A 17,237-nucleotide genomic window follows, 5' to 3' on the forward strand; every position below is an offset into this window, starting at 1 on the left:
ATGTCACTGCCATTATCACCCATCAGCAGGAACATTATTTCTACATTCAAGGTCTATCTACACAAAAAGTCAAGCTGAACACAAATATGTTCCTGAACACTGAGTAATGTTGGGCCTCCGAGCAAACTAATAGTTTAATGGGCTTTTCTAGTAATCAACCAAGTAACTAATACAAGTTCTGCTAATAACTTGGAAGCTGGATTTAAATTTTTTTTAATTAATTATTTATTTTGGGGGGGGAGAGAGAGAGAAAGCGCGCACACACGCAGGCCCGTGTGAGAGAGTGGGGGAGGGGCAGAGAGAAAGGGAGACAGAGGATCTGAAGCAGGCTCTGTGCTGACAGCAGAGAGCCCGAAGTGGGGCTTCAACTCACACACTGTGAGACTGTGACCTGAGCCGAAAGTCAGACGCTCAATGGATTCAGACATCCGAGCGCCCCAAGAAGCTTGCTTTTCAACTGGGTATCAGAATTTCTCATTAAATGACACAGATTGGTAGGATTAAAGAGGCAAAGAAGTATACTACTAATTTAGACAAGGAAATTTTGTTGGCTTAAATAAAACAAAGGTGACATTACTACTTCATATTGTAAAACTGATTTAAAAAATGCGAACATTAAAATGACAATTTCTTCATGAAAATTCTTCCTCAAAAAGCAATGTTTTTTAAATCAACTTCACTGATGTGCTTAGAACTATTTTTCTAGCAACGATAATAGATTTCTGTTAAGCTATCAATAGTCATTTGCCCAGCTATTCTTTCTACATGAATTGTGTGGTATAAAACATCCTATCCCCATCTGTCTGATGTTTGTTAGAAGAATCTATCCTAAAGACAAGAATCGTTTTCCTCATTCTGCAGCAAACTTTTAATTCTACAAACATGACAATTTTCAAACTAACGTATCCGGAACTTACTGAGAAGTACTGCTCTGCTTCAAGCTGATCTTGGAGTTCCTTCATTTGCCCGTCTGCATCTTGACGTTCTCTGTGGGGACATTAAAGCAAAGGTTCAAATAAGCTACCTATATATTAAACCAGCAACTCTTGAAATGTGGCCTAGGGAACCACTGGGCATCCCTGGAGCCTTTAAAAAAAAGAAGTCCCAAGAGGTCAAATTATTTTCGTAATACTGATCACCAGTGTGGTGGGTTTTTTGTTTTTTTTTTTTCCAAATTCTCATTCTCTCACTAGTAAGTATAGACTTTTTTTTAAAGTTCTATAACATATGATGTCATCATTCCAACAGCTAATGAAATATGTTTGTATGCTCTTGTGTTTTAAAATTTTCTCAGTTTTGGGGCTCAGTCGGTCGAGCATACAACCCTTGGTTTTAGCTCAGGTCACGATCTCACGGTTCACGGATTCGAGCCTGCATTGGGCCCTGTGCCGATAGCACAAGTCTGCTTGGGATTCTCTCTCTCTCTGCCATTTGTGCTCCCACGCTCTCTCAAAATAAATAAACATTTAAAGTAAGTAAATTAAACAAATAAAATTTTCTCTGTTTTGATTTCTAACACAAAAAATATGAGATATAACTCACATAAACAAAAATTTTGGGGGGCCCTTCATAATTTTTAAGAGTGTAAGGGGGTGCTGAGGCCAAATAGTGATATATTAGAACAGTAATACTAAATTACATATTCTCACACATTCACTGTGATCAGCCATTTCTGCCCAACTAGTAGAATTAAAAGAGGACCTGAGAATTGGTCATCTTAGGATGAGTGAAGAAATAACTGAGAAGGGGCCAGAGGGGAGGAAAGACACACAAGTTTTTATGTTTATTTTATTAAAAAAAAAAAATTTCTTTTTTAGTGTTTATTTGTTTTTGAGAGAGAGAGACAGAATACCAGCAGGAGAGGGGCAGACAGAGACAGAAGAGGAGACACAGAATCGGAAGCAGGATCCGGGCTAAGCTGTCAGCACAGAGCTCGACGAGAGGCTCGAACCCATGAACCATGAGATCATGACCTGAGACGAAGCTGGATGCTTATCCAACTGAGCCACCCAGGTGCCCCTAGCTTTTATGTTTAAACACAGATGTTTAAATTGCACAGATCTGTACATTTTGTAAAAATTCACGAAGCTCTACATATCATTTGTGTATTCTTTCTGTATGCATTATTACATATATGTATGCATATATCTTCAATAAAGAAATAAAATTAAATAAAAAATACGTAAAATAAAAAGTGAGCCTCACAACCCATTTAAGAGGTTGTGTTGAAATAAATTCTGGAGTTGGTTTTTTTTTTTAATGTTTATTTATTTCTGAGAGAGAGAGAGAGCACATGCAAGTAGGGGAGGGGCAGAGAGAGAGGGAGACCATAAGTGGGCTCTGTGCTAACAGCAGAAAACCCAATGTGGGGCTCGAAACCCACAAACTGTGAAATCATGACTTGAGCTGAAGATGGAGGCTTAATCGACTGAGCCACCCAGGCACCCCCAATCCTAGGGTTACTAAGAAAACATAAAAATCACAATTATTCCAAGTCTAAGCTAAGGGGAAAAAGGCAAATTGGAGAAGAACACCACATATATGATACAATCAGAAAACAAAAATGCTCCAAAATCTACAGTAAATAACGAACTATCACAGTAGATTCTTTCTGGCGAGATGAACTACGTCTGCAGTCATTAAGGGGAACATTTACTGTTTAGTCTGAGTATTTTATAGGGAAAAGACATTTAAATACCACCTAGATATTTAAAAATATACACAGCAAGAAAGACTCAGACCAAATGATTTAATCATACTGTTTTCAATGTGTGTGCTACTTAACGCTTTTATTCTTATTCTCATTTAACATAATTTGGTCACTTTGTTTACTTACTGGCTCTTAAAACCTCCACATAAAGAAAGTTATCACTCATTGTCACTTTGTGTGTTATATCTGTATTTTACTATTGAGGTGCCTGCTATTAAAAGCGAGGATTCTAATTTTTCTGAGTCAAAAATGGGAAAGATGCTGATTAATACTATATAAAAAGTCAATTTTTGGAATGATCTCATCATCACCGGCTAAGCCCATTTGCAGCAAACCTCAGCATAATTTTAATATCCTCGAAGAGCTGCCATCATCCACTTACGTGTAACTTTAAACACCTAACATTTATTAGGTATTTAAGACAAGTACTTTTCAAAAAAATAACCCATTATACGTACATGGTTACAATGAAGAAGTACAGAATGGCACAGAAAAAATCGGCCAGAAAGGTAGCGGTCTCTCTTTCCACACGTCTTCACACCCTCAATTCACTCCCCTGGAGGAATTCACTTCGTTTCAATTCTGTTTTGTTCTTTTGGGAACTACGTCCCCATCTCAGCTTATTTCTTGACACAAATTTAAACTCTTCTTTACTAGCTCCCTGCTGCCAGAGTGGGGAGTTAGCTCTTCCTACCCCTCACCTCTCCCCAGCTCTCCTAACACAGCCGTGTCACTCACTGGCCTCAGCCATACAGCCAAGCCTCACTTCCTGCTCCATCAACCACAAACCACAGCCTCCCCAGTCCGGGATGAGAACCGCAATACTCCCACCCACCCTCCCTCTTGTTTTTGAAATTTGACGAGAACACGTCCAAATGCGGGTCTTTTCTTCACTTATTTTCGGTTGAGTCCTTTCAATCTGACGACTTCTCTTCCCGCCACGGGAAACCTGTTTTCCATTATTTCTCTAACAACTTCCTCCTCTTCCTTCCTTCTCTAGACTTCTCTGTCTGGGGCTAGAACCCCTGGGCCACACACCTTCTACGTCATGCCCTCTTCTTCCACAGTCGATGAAATTTCTTTGAATTTTTCTTTAAACCATCCTAATAAATGTATATGTGGTCATTTTTCATCTTTAACAGCTCGTTTTCATTCTGGCTGCCCTTTCTGCTTTATGCCGGCTTCTTGTTTAACGGAAGTACTATCTCCTAGAAGTTGTGATCAATACTAATTATTACTAATAGGCTTTTTTTATTTGTTTGTGCTTTCCTCTTCTTTCCTTAATATATTCCTCATCTGGGGGTACGTTTCCTTTTTCTTTATCACAGTCTTTCTCTTTAGTACTGAACACTTTCCTCAAATGCCTGGTGATATTTGGTTATTCGTTTACAGAGGCGGCAATAGGTAGAAGTAGTAAAAAAAATCGTTGGGGAAGCAAATATCACCTCGAGGGATAACAGCGGCACTCAACACATTACTTAAACAGAAAAAGAGAGCAAATGTGGTCAAGCAAATGATCAAAAGAAAACCCCCAGGTAAACCAAAATTAAGGTATTTTACATGTGGATACTCACATATATGAACAAAACTTCGTCTCAAACAATTTACTTACTTTCGAAGTTCAGCATTCTGCTTTTCCAAGCTCATTTTCATTTCCATGAGATGATTATTCTCCTGTTTTAACTGCTTTTCTGACATTTTTAGTGTGTTAACTTGCTGTGTTTGCATCTTCAAGTCATTTTGTGTAAGGCAGCGCTTTTGAGTTTCTTGCTCTATTTTTAATGTCAAGTTTCTGATCTAAAAAATAAATTGTATACTTGGTATATAAATAAATTCCTTTGACTTTGATTTATTTTTTTAATGTTTATTTATTTTGAGAGAGACAGAGAATGAGAGTGTGAGAGTGAGAGTGAGAGTGAGAATGAGAATGAGAAATCATGAACTACAAGATCATGACCTGAGCTGAAGTCGGACGCTTAGCCGACTGAGCCACCCAGGCACCCCTTGATTTTGATTTTTCTTATCAATGAAGCTTGCAGCAAATATGATCATGCAAAAGAGATTTTTGTCCTTAGGCAGCTAATTCACTTCACAGGAAAATATTTTTTGTATTTCTGTTGTCGTACTTTTTAAAATAAAATATGGTCTTTAGGGTAAAAAATAACTTAAAAATTTTAAATTATGATTCATTTAGCATATCATCCAAATTCAGTAAAATTAAAGGTTGCAGATTATAAGAAAAAAATTTTAATTATGAAACCAACATTATGGATAAACCTACGTGAACTATGAACTCATTACATAGTTTATTATTACTTATTAGTAAACTTCATACTCACATCTTCATTTAGCACATCTTTCTGCTTAAGGAGTTCATTTATTTTCTGCTGTGACTGTTTGAGGTCACAGTCTAATATAGAGCATCTCTTCTCAGCTTCCAGCAACAGGTTTTCCACCTTCTGCTTTAACGTCCTTTCCTCTGAGAGGTTTTTCTCCATTTCTATTGCCACAAAAATGGACACAGTTGTGCATCCACATACCAAAAAAGCATATCAAATACGTGACGCCATGCTATGAAAACTGCTGTCAATGATGCTGCCTTAAAAACATTTTTTTTAATTTCCAATTTAATATTTTCATCACTCTCCCTAATGTGCTTGAAATGCCAACAGTTTCACGCTTAGAAATCAGGAGTTTGATTTCCAGTGTCCAGAAAAATCGACCACTCTGCAATATTACATCTATTCTAATTGGAGTAAAATTGTGCCTTCACTTATGATTCTAAAAGAGGCTTACATCTTTTTAATAAAGACGTATTTTATTTTCCTGCTGCCCTGTGCCTCTTGGTGTTACTTTTCTTACCCTAAAACATCCCGGGTAGATTCTATGACGTCTATGGCTCTTTCCATGTTAGCATATTACTATGCAGAGAAGGACAATTATGCTCTGGGGAAATGGCAAAGGACAAGCCGCTGGGACCAAAGTTCCTAAGGTTAAACCCTGTCTCTGACACATCCTAATTATTTACAAGGGCACGTTAGTTAGGCTCTCTGGGGCTCAATTTCCCCATCTGTAGAATGATACCAGTACCTGTTCTCCCTTACAGGGATGTTACGAAGATTCTTAGTTACTATCTGTGTGGCACTTAACAGCTGGCTGGCATACAAGAAGAATTTGATAAGTGCTCAGTATTTAAGGACAATGTTAAAAAGACCTAAAGAGAATGTTCACAGTATTATTTTCAAAGAAAAAAACCAAAAAGGGTATAAAAATTTCAGAAAATATACAAAATAGCATCCTGATTGGTAAAATTGTGGTTAATCTTTACTTACTTCTTTATACTTTCCTGAATTTTCTAAATGATTTGTAATGAACTTTTAATTTGTTTTATTAATCAGAAAAGGCTTTTAAAAGTGACGAACAGGCAAGGTTTCTGTCTAAACAAGTGATTTCATATTAAATGCCAGTTATTACCATTAAAGGATTACCTTTTGATGTACTGATTAGAAAATCTTTTCAAATCCAATTGGGCTCCTCTGCTGTTTCACTCATACCTAATGCTCGATACTGAATTATCGTATTACAAAGTTATATAAGGGAAAATTAAGCCTATGAATTTTCACTTTTTAATGAATTGCCTTCAAAAGTGTGGAAAAAACAAAACTATTCTTCACATTCTACTAATAACAGCCAATATTTCTAAGCATTTTCACGTGTCATTGCACTTGGTCTTCAAAACAACCTAAAACTCTTACCTGTCTAAGAAGAAACAAGGCACAAAAAAGGTTAAGTAACTAGACAAGGTCACATGACTAGTTTTCAGTAGTAAGCCATAGTCTTAATCAAAGGAAGCTACGGAATGGCAGTGGAAAAGCCAAAGGCTTTTAGAGCCGGTCTGAGCACCAGCAACATTTAAGTTTTGTGTACTCCTATAAACTACGAAAGTCACCATACATCTTATGTTAGTATTCTAAAAAGGAGTTTGAAAAAAAAAAAAATGGTAGGTACTATTACTCTGAATTGGTTCATTTTTATCAGTTCAGAGATAACACATGGACAGATATACTCACTTAAAAAAACAACCACTCTAATGTGGGCACAGAGAATAGACAGGGGCATAAGTGAACTTACTGAGTAGGTGATGAAAACACAGATTCTATGACTTGTTTTGAGTGGTGGTTACATGTGTGTATTACAAATGGGAGAAGTGCAATGTGACTGCACTTGAATTATACCTCAAAAGAAATTCAACTCTATCTTCTAGGCCCCTGACAGGGAAACATGGCCCCCTAATTTCCACTCTTGTAATTAGATTTTTCTAAATAAAGCACTCATTTCATCTCTTAACATCCTTAATTACTGCCTTAAACTAAACTGATTTTAACCAAGAAAGCTCCAATTTAAATTTCATTCATTAATTAAAAGGCTATTTTTTTCCAAATTATTCATAAATGTTATGCTTCAATTTAAAATAAAATTTCTGCTTGAGTTCTATGAATCTTTCGCGAGGATCTTTTATTAATTTCCTTTGGAATTTCAAATCCTTCGTAATTATGAACAGTCAGTTAGGAAAACAAGAAATTATCCTAAGACAATTCCAAGATACAGGCTGGTTTGTGGAAAAGTTAACTCTGTTATTTTACCCTATATTCATTAGTAGTGGATGACTTTGACCAGATCTAGCTAGTATCTTCATCATGACAGAGTTCAAAATATTCAATGAGCTTGTATTCTAGTTAGGTCAACTACTATTTCCAAAATACTTATTTTGCATAAACTAGCAACAATTTTGTTATACAAACTGGTAATCTGTCAAACTAAACATTACAAAAATAGCAAATCCCCCCAAATCTGAAAAGATACACCTAGAACCTCATGCTCTTTATGCCTGTTACTTTTGCTATCACTGAAATACTCATTTCTCTCTGATCCTTATATTTGGTTGAATAACTCGGTATTTGGGACTTACATCTTAGAAATGATCATTGCCATAAAGAGAAAAAATGATATGTATGTAAAGCTTCCCTAATGTTTTTCTTTCCAGTTCTCAATATTTGACAATAAAATATAAAAAAAATATTTTTCAAGATCAAGAGTTGACTACAGAATCCATTCTTAGGAAGATGCTGCAGAAAAACCCTCTTAGAAGAAAGGCATACCTTTCATGGCTTCTGATTTTGCTTCTTCAATGGATTCATAAATTTTATTTTTATCTGCCAGCCGTGCTTTTGTAGCCTTATGCTCAGCTTCTTCTTGTTCTAAGCTCTGCTGTATAACTTTTAGTTGGTATGTCATATCTATTTCCATGTTGTTCTTTTCCTATTAAAGATTCAGAATAGCAGCGATCAACAAAAAAGACTGGCTCACAATTTCAAAAACTTATAAAGCTGTTTTTTACAAGCTAAGAATGTTCAATACTTTCCCTCCCCCCTTCACTCAAACTTCTTGTAACAATGATCCACGGAATCCACCTGTTCACCTCCTGCTGAACCTACGGCCCATCCCTCCACGCTACCGTGATCTCAATGAAGTCACACACGATATTCTCACCACCAGATTCGACAAACGCTTTTCAGTAGTTACCCCATTTTGACTCACTGTTGCCCTGAAACTATTTCCCTGACACACCTGAGTGCACTCACTTGGCTCCCCGCTTCCTGTTCTCATCTTTTCTGTCACCTATGAACTTTCCCCCCAGCTATTCCTTAAATGCTGGTCTTCGCTGGAGGCGGCCTTCTTCAGCCACTTCAAGCTTCTGTATCATTATTTCTCACCTTTAAAACCTATCCAACATTTCCCTTTGCTGTACCTGATGACCAATTTTCAGGATCCTCTACCATTTACCCTGATATTCCACATAGGAGACTTGTTTTAAGTTGGGACACTTCAATAATAGAAGTCAATCTATTTTCTCTATATCCTCAAAAGATTTTCTAATTCTTTGTTTCTATAGTTTGTGTCATATATGTAAATATTTCTTTTGCTTTTCAAACAAATCCTTAATACTGAAAATGATTTTTTTCTTTTTTTAAGTTTATTTTGAGAGAGACAGCAAGTGAGCATGCGCAGAGGAGGGGCAGAAAAGTGGGGGAGGGGGAGGGAGGGAGGGAGGGAGGGAGAGAGGGAGAGAGGGAGAGAGGGAGAGAGGGAGGGGGAGAGGGAGAGAATGAATCCCAAGCAGGCCCTACACGGTCAGGGCAGAGCCCAAGGCGGGGCTTGAGCTCACTAACTGTTGAGATCGTGACCTGAGCCAAAATCAAGAGTCAGATGCTTAACCAACTGAGCCACCCAGGAGCGCCTAAAAATGAGGTTTTTCAGTCCAACAACAGAGGAATCAACTCTGCCCTGAAAAACCATTGCTCTAAACAATCTTTTCCGAGAAAGGCTCTTGCATTCACACAGCTTCAGCTACTTCTGTACCAATGACTCTCAAACATTTCTAGCTTCAACATAGTTTACTCCTTTACGGACATCCTAAGGCACCTCAAACTTAGGACTAAAATAGATTTTGTCATCATTTCTTCTAAAAGAGCTATTTCCCTTCATTCTTTTCTCCCCTTTATTCTTTATGAATTACTGTTACCATTATTTATCTTGTCACCATGTAAGAGCCTAGAACTCCTCCTTAAATACCACACATATGCCTTATCTGAGCCATCACTAAGTGCTACCAAATATTCTACCTGCAGATATTTCTCAGATTCACCCCCATTTTCCATCCTTTTAACCACCGTACCAGTTAAGTCTCCATCATCTGAATTACTGAAAACGTCTCTGACTCGTCTCCCCCCTTATCTTGTCCTCCTCAAATTTATTCTCCATACGTGGAACACAACGATCTATCTTAAATGTATGTCTAAAAAGAGCATCTAGGGGCGCCTGGGTGGCGCAGTCGGTTAAGCATCCGACTTCAGCCAGGTCACGATCTCGCGTTCCGTGAGTTCGAGCCCCGCGTCAGGCTCTGGGCTGATGGCTCAGAGCCTGGAGCCTGTTTCCGATTCTGTGTCTCCCTCTCTCTCTGCCCCTCCCCCGTTCATGCTCTGTCTCTCTCTGTCCCAAAAATGAATGAACGTTGAAAAAAAAAATTAAAAAAATAAATAAATAAATAAAATAAAAAATAAAAAGAGCATCTAATTTAAAGCCCTTCAGTGGCTGGGTCCATTGCCTAGAGAAATTAAGTTTAACAGAATATTCAAACTCTCACATGATCTAGCTCATGCCTAGGGCTGTAGCTCATTCTGGTCAGTGAATTCCTCACACTTGATATGAGAACCACACTGCAGTCTTCAGGTGCATTTTGGCCTGATGTCTATTTTTATAAAATTTCACTGGAACACAGCTACACCCATTCCTTTACAAATATATTGGAGCAGAGCTGAGTTGCAACAGATTATATGGCCCTCAAAGCCTAAAATATTCATTGTCTTTTGCTTAAAAGATTAAAATCTGTTGACCCCTGCTCTATACTCCAGAACTATTGAGCAGTTAGCGTTAAATAAACCAGCTATGCCTTTTCTATTTCCCATCTTATACTTTTGCTCCTGCTGTCCTGCCCAACTCAGAATGTGCCTTTACCCTGCCACCCAATCCTGCCCTGTCAGATTAGGGCTTCGTCCTGTGCGTCCAATATACCCTGTCTATTCTTCGAGTGGTCTGTTTATCACGCTGTGTTAGAATTATCTGTGTACTTTATTAGTGACTTTAGGTACTACTCCTTAGATTGTGTTTTTTTTTAATTTATTATTTTTTTAAGTAGGCTCCACGTCCAACGTGGGGGCTTGAACTCATGACCTAGAGATCAAGAGTCACATGCTCTACCGTCTGAGACAGCCAGGAGGCCCCACTGTGGGACTGTTAAAGGCAAGCAAAGACTGCATCCTGATATTTCTACCACAGATGATACATTAAATACTTGAAAGAATGGACAAGTGAACAAAAATAACACCTTAACTGCACACAGCCTAAAAATCATCCCTGGCTTACAGAAGTTTTAAAGAAAAACTTTTCAATGCCAAAAGCCATTGTAACTTTCTATCATTTTAAAGATACGTTGTAGGGGCACCTGGGTGGCGCAGTCGGTTAAGCGTCCGACTTCAGCCAGGTCACGATCTCGCGGTCCGTGAGTTCGAGCCCCACGTCAGGCTCTGGGCTGATGGCTCAGAGCCTGGAGCCTGTTTCCGATTCTGTGTCTCCCTCTCTCTCTGCCCCTCCCCCGTTCATGCTCTGTCTCTCTCTGTCCCAAAAATAAATACACGTTGAAAAAAAATAAATAAATAAATAAATAAAGATACGTTGTAGTCAAAATCTAAGTTTTCCTTGGGTCCCTAGGGAGAAACATCCACTGAAACCATACCGATACCCCTTATTTTAGAGTTAAGTTTTCCAATCTAAAACTCTTTGTCATTTTCCTACAAAATATAAAGCTGAACATGTTTTACCTTTTCCAAATCAGTAAATCTCTCCTGTAGTTGTCTCTTCTCCATCTCTACTTTTGCTAATAAGATTTTGCCATTCTTTAAGTCTTCTTCTAGGCCAGATATTCTACCTAAAATTGCAACATTTTAAAAACAATAAGCCCACAAAGTATATATGTGTTAAATTAAGAATAAAAAATTTTGAGAAGTTTTATAATTATTGGTAGAGTGCTTTATGGCTAAGTCAACTGGAACCCAAACCGTCACTTTGGGAGGTGGTTTTTGATAATTTAAAATATTTCACACTATTTGAAAGCAAACCTTCTATTCATAAAATTTTCTATCAATGCATTCCATATGTTATGCTTCACATAACAGAGTAGTATATTCAGAAATGTGCTATTCCAGCACATACATCCATCATCTAAAGTTATTTCCAAAATATAAATCATCAGGATGAATTCAGGTGCAATCTCTACTTTATAATACCTTGTAAGTCATTAATTATCTCTGATCCGTGGGTTCGGTCCCTCCTTTCAGATTCTAGAACTGACTGAAGATTGATAAATTCCTTTTCAAGTTTTAACTTGGCAGTCTCCAGCAGACAATTTTTATCTTGAAGATCTCTATTGTTAGATTCCAGCTGCTGAATCTGTTTTGTACTTTCTGCCTGGGTTTTTCTTAACCGGGCTGCAGTATCAGATTCTGTTCTCAGCAAAGCATTGGTTTCATCCAGCTGTTATTCCATTCAAAATCAAACAGACAACAACAAACACGAGTGTATATAATGAAAATACTTCTGTTTATCAGCGTGTTACAAACTAAAGTAAGAAACAAACCTAAAAATAGTTTCCTAATGATTTCCCTTTAAAATCAGAGGCAAAGGCCTTTCTGTAACATTCCCAATTAAAATTAGTATTACTAAGTTATCATCAAGAAAATTCAATATCCTATTACAAATGGAGATTGACCTACTTGTCTCTGGAGTTGATTTACTTTCTCAGTGGATATTTGAGAGTTCTGATTCCTTTTTTTCAAATCTTCAAGTTGATCCTTTAAACTGTTAACTGTGATAAAAAAAAAAAGCATTTCAGTGGGAAGCTTCGACAACACACACGTACATACACATTTAACTACTTTCTTGGTAAGTATTTAATATTCTAGGCCACAAACCATCGTTTTCCAAATTTCGTTTCTTGTCTGCTTCATGATCAGCTTTCCGCTGATATTCTGCATTTTTGTGCTGAAGAAGTGCCTTTTCTCTTTCCAATTGTCTTAATGCTGATTCCACATTTTTCCTTAAGGTAATCTGAAATAATGCTTAAAGTTACTATCAAAGGAAAGTATGCATAAAAATCAAATGAAAACACTATTTTAGTATTTCAAGCAGATAAAAAAGAACTTTAAAAAAGGCTGTAACTGCTGTTTTGTTAAAACTTACAATAACGTTTTCCATTACTTTCAAAATAGCACACCTCTCTTAAAGTATTAAGACCAGACTGTTAATGGTTTACTACTGAAAGTCAAACGTTCCGTAACTTCCATTACCACTGAACCATCTTCACTTAATATAAACTATGGATCTGAAATGTTAGGAACAGAAATTTAAAAGAAGAAACAATGGTCACTTTCTGTTGTTAACCCAAGTAATTGACACAAATGCAAATTTTTTTACGTGAAATATCTACACATTCTAAATTCACTCAAGTTTGCACACCCATAACAAAATGAGGCTTATCACCAAGGTTATCCTGTAACCTGTTCGCCAGTGCAACATAAGGTGGGTCTTACTGTGTATCAAGATGGGTGTTAATATGGTTCTCAGACAACTCTCTGCAGGGAAGGCAGGCATCACAACTTGTAGCAAACAAAAATATTAATGAAAAGCACCCAGCAACTTTACCTCCTCTTCTAGCTCCTTTGCTACCTTCTCAAGGCGAGTATTAACAGATCTAAAGGATTTCAAAAGAAACAGTGATTTACAATAAAAACATTTACTTAGTATAAATTCAAGATGATCATATGATTACTTTATAACTCTTCCTTTTTGGTAAAACGTTTGAACTTAAATTTTAAAAGACAACATTTCGTCATCTAAACAACATACTTGCACTTCTGCTCTAATTCTTCTTTGGCTTGTATCTCAGTGCTAAGGTGTTCTTCTAACGTGTATAGTTTTTTCTGAATCTGTCCGGAAACAAGAAACTATAATTATAAATTTTGGTCACATTTAAAATATGAGAGGCTTAAAGACAAGGATAAGCTGTTTTTTAAGCTTCATATAAGATCCTTTATAATAGTACAGTTTTGTACCTTCTTAATGTGGCTTTTACCAACATAAGGAAAAAATTCTCCATCTCTTGCTTTCTATGTATGTAAACATGACGTAAATATACGAGTGAGACGCTCTAATCTTGGCAGAATTCTTCTATGACGCCAAGTCTCTCATTCATTATGAATAAAGGAGACCCTCTGATATGCTCCACTGTTCTTCTGCAGATTGTTTATGTAAAAATACTGTCACACAGTGTACTTACAAGATGAAAAGGTCTATATCTGAAACAAATATTTGGAATATTTAACTGCACTTGCTCAAAAATACATTACTTCTCTTAAAAATGAGAATTTACTTCTCTTAAAAATGAGAATTTCTACACAGTGCCAGGAACACTACTATAAGGAGTTACGGTCAGTAAGTCTTCCAGGAATGATGGCTAATTGATTATAAGTCATTTCCTTGCCATGCTTTACATCTTCTTCTAGGCCAGAAATGTTGATCTTTAAACCAACTGCAATTATATTACGTACTAAATAATCCATTTTTGGAGCATCATTACCTTCATAAAGGGCTCAACTTTTTGAGTGCCTTTTATGCCTTAGGTACCATGTTAGGCACTTTACAAATACTGTCTCATCAACCCTAACAACAACCCTAAAAAGGTGGTAGGTAGTGTTGTATGTACTCAATAAAGAAACTGAAACTCAAAAAAGGTGAGTAACTCTCTAGATGGCTTAGCTAATAAGTGGCTGTGCCAAAAATCAATCCAAGTCTATTAGATTCCAAGGCCAATATTCTTTCAAGTGATTAGGTTTCTTTAAGAAACTCATGGTTTCTTAAATATTTTATACATCTTAAGCAAAACTATCATTTTTCCCCTAATAAGAACACACAGGCCAATGAACAAGTCATGTTTAACTACTTTTGGCTATTATTACATTAGTATAATTTGATCACGCTTGTTTTCACTTGTTCATTCAAAATTCTTACTATCAGTTATATATCCTTAATAACATAATAGATACTTAAACAATAAAACCATAGGGGCAATAATAAAAGAAATACTTGGTAGAAACAAGGCTGGAAACTTCTCTCTTAAGTAGATGTAGCACTCCAAATGCTAGGTGGAAAATGGCTCTATCAAAACATTGTCAGAGGGATGTGTTTTTCTCAGTTTTTCAACATAAGTGACATCAACATACCTCTTGGCTTTCCTATTTAAAACAAAACAAAAAGGAAATTTAAAATGTATGCATGCTTTATAAAATTCCTAAAATAAATCACGCCAAAATTATCTAATCAATCTTTTTTACTTTCTATAAATTTTAAGGAGAAAATGTTAGCATCCTCATTAACGTGTATGCGTGCGCAGTTTACTTTTGTGTATGGTTACAAATTATAGAGGCCGCAAAATATTGTTAGTTTGATAAAAATAACCTTTGTTTGAATTCATTCCCACTCAAAATATTAATTTCTCCACAATTTCTGTACCCTGATAGCTTATTATCTATATTCTTTTAGAGTACTAAGATTATAAAATTTTCTGAGATTGTAGATGTTTATAAACCTATCACTTTTTTGCTATTAAAACTATGCCTAAAAGCTATGTTTAATTCATCTTTTTACTAGCCACCTATCTTCCACAATAGTACCTGTCAAATAAATCCATCATCTCAATGTTTTGTGAACTGTATTACAACAAAGAACACCAGAAAATGGTTCAAAAAGTAGCATCAAATGAACTTTTTAAACACATGGATATTACTAAATCAGTCGAACATGTGACTAAATAGTAAAAATTTATACATACTTCATTTTTCCTTGACTGTATTGAATCATTTTCTCTGCAAGATGGAGAGTCACTTAATAACCTAGAGGGAAAGACAGGAGATAAATTCTTTGCATGTCATTTTAATCCATTTTCTAATATCCCCAAATTATTCTCAAAACTCCGACCACAAAGATTTCTCTTTTTTACTTCAACATATTTTAAATGAAGCACTGTTTTCCCCCTTTAGACATTTATATCATTCTCAATAATTTAAAATGCTGCACTTGTTCTGCCCCCCACTCTTACCTGATGTTCTAGTCTTTAATATTGTTGAGACTGGAGTCACTATATGGCCTATACCTTCCCCCTCTTCATCTCATTTTGAGTTCCTATAACTATCTTATCTAGATATCTTCTAGAAAAGAGACCCCTCTCCTCCTTTTCAAAGATAACATCTCTTGATTCCCAGGTGTTAATACATAAGTCATCACTTCTATTTAAATATCAGTATCTCACTTTAACTGGGTCCTTCCTCACTGCCTATAAATATGCTTGGGTTTCTCTAGGCACTCATATCCTCATCTCAGTGAGCATGACAAGAGTTTTGAGAGTACTACCGTTGGCAGGGTGTCCAACTCATCCTGGTCTACCTAGAATTTTCTCAGTTTCAGCATGAAAGTCCCTGGCCACATCCCAGGAAGCCCCTCGGTCCTGGGCAAACCATAATGGTTGGTCACCCCTACCATTCCATACATGGAAGTACCAAGTTTCTCAAATATGTTTCTCCAGTGTCTTTAATGCCTCGCTACCTGTCAAAGTCAAAAGTCCCTCAGTATAGCACACAATAATCACCTGCTGCTTAACTCCAACAGTTTTTAAACTTTACACCCAATACTCACTGCAGTCAATCAGTATTTACTGGTCTTGTGCCAGGCTCTGTGCTACAAGGAGAGATTGTAGGCAAAACACTCGCAATCTCATTAGGTCTTCCAAATGATCAAAATACAGCAATAAGCACTTTGTGTTTGAGCCCTAGGACCACACTACTCTGTCCCAACGCGTGCTAACACGCCACACTTTGGCTTCCATGGTTCACCTGCCCGCAACTGTCACCTAACCTCCCCACATCTCGGCCACTCAAAACCCTTTCTTGTTTTTACAAACGCCACCCCTTCTCTGAGGTCTTACCTGACTTTGTACCCTCACCCCAAAGATGTGACTTTTATTTTTCTTCAGAACCATTCTATTTGAACCACCTCAGATATTTTGGTGCCTTTCTTTTTTTCCTTTTTTAAGTGTATGTATTTTTTAATGGTTTTTTTTGTTTTGTTTTGTTTTTTTGTTTTTTTTTGAGAGAGAGAGAGAGAGAGCGAGCGTGAGCTGGGGAGGGGCAAAGAGAGAAAGGGGTACAGAGGATTTGAAGTGAAGCAGGTTCTGTGCTGACACCAGAGAGTCCAATGAAGGGCTCAAACTCACAAACTGTGAGATCATGGCCTGAGCTGAAGCTGGATGCTCAACTGACTGAGCAACCCAGGTGCCCCAAGATTTATTTATGAGAGAGAGGGAGAGAGAGAGAGAGAGCAGGGGAGCAGCAGGCACAGCGGGGGGCGGGGGACAGAAGATCCGAAGCTGGCTCTGTGTGACAGCAGCAAGCCTGATTGGGCTCGAACTCACAAACTATGAAATCATGACCTGAGCCAAAGTCAGACGCTGAACCGACTGAGCCACCCAGGTGGCCCAGTACCTTTCATAAGGCAAATATCACATTCTACCCTTCATTACAACTATATTATTCTCTTATATCCCTCATCAGTTGATAAGTTCCTTCAAAAGTACGTATTTGGTCTTAGTCTATATCCCCCAAAGAATACAGAACAGTGCCTTGCATTCATTTGTAACTGAACACAACATTCAGAAATAATGGAATTAAATGAAAAGTAACTTTTGATAGTCCTTTTGAAAAACTCAGTTTAAAACAAATGAGCACTTCATCTTCTATAGTCCAGAGTATCACAGTAAGACAACTCTTCTAGCACAATCTTGAAAGCAATAAAAATGTAACAA

General features: G+C 37.1%; 1 protein-coding gene across 4 annotated transcripts in view; it reads right to left on the bottom strand.

Moving 5' to 3' along the window:
- Nucleotides 1–17,237, bottom strand: part of ROCK2 (Rho associated coiled-coil containing protein kinase 2) — a 133,919-nt gene that overhangs the window by 21,958 nt on the left and 94,724 nt on the right. For all 4 annotated transcript variants that reach the window (XM_040496087.1, XM_040496086.1, XM_040496084.1 and 1 more), the window contains exons 10-21: nucleotides 15,213–15,273; nucleotides 14,605–14,616; nucleotides 13,232–13,311; nucleotides 13,028–13,076; nucleotides 12,298–12,433; nucleotides 12,100–12,191; nucleotides 11,614–11,860; nucleotides 11,149–11,255; nucleotides 7,870–8,029; nucleotides 5,050–5,210; nucleotides 4,323–4,507; nucleotides 918–987 (exon numbers count right to left, since the gene is read on the bottom strand). In XM_040496087.1, the coding sequence (XP_040352021.1) occupies nucleotides 918–987; nucleotides 4,323–4,507; nucleotides 5,050–5,210; nucleotides 7,870–8,029; nucleotides 11,149–11,255; nucleotides 11,614–11,860; nucleotides 12,100–12,191; nucleotides 12,298–12,433; nucleotides 13,028–13,076; nucleotides 13,232–13,311; nucleotides 14,605–14,616; nucleotides 15,213–15,273 (1,360 nt within the window). The remainder of the gene's footprint in view (nucleotides 1–917; nucleotides 988–4,322; nucleotides 4,508–5,049; nucleotides 5,211–7,869; nucleotides 8,030–11,148; nucleotides 11,256–11,613; nucleotides 11,861–12,099; nucleotides 12,192–12,297; nucleotides 12,434–13,027; nucleotides 13,077–13,231; nucleotides 13,312–14,604; nucleotides 14,617–15,212; nucleotides 15,274–17,237) is intronic.

This window comes from Herpailurus yagouaroundi, unplaced genomic scaffold (genome assembly GCF_014898765.1).
Source record: "Herpailurus yagouaroundi ecotype Mexico unplaced genomic scaffold, PumYag 188, whole genome shotgun sequence".
Classification (NCBI taxonomy): Eukaryota; Metazoa; Chordata; class Mammalia; order Carnivora; family Felidae; genus Herpailurus; species Herpailurus yagouaroundi.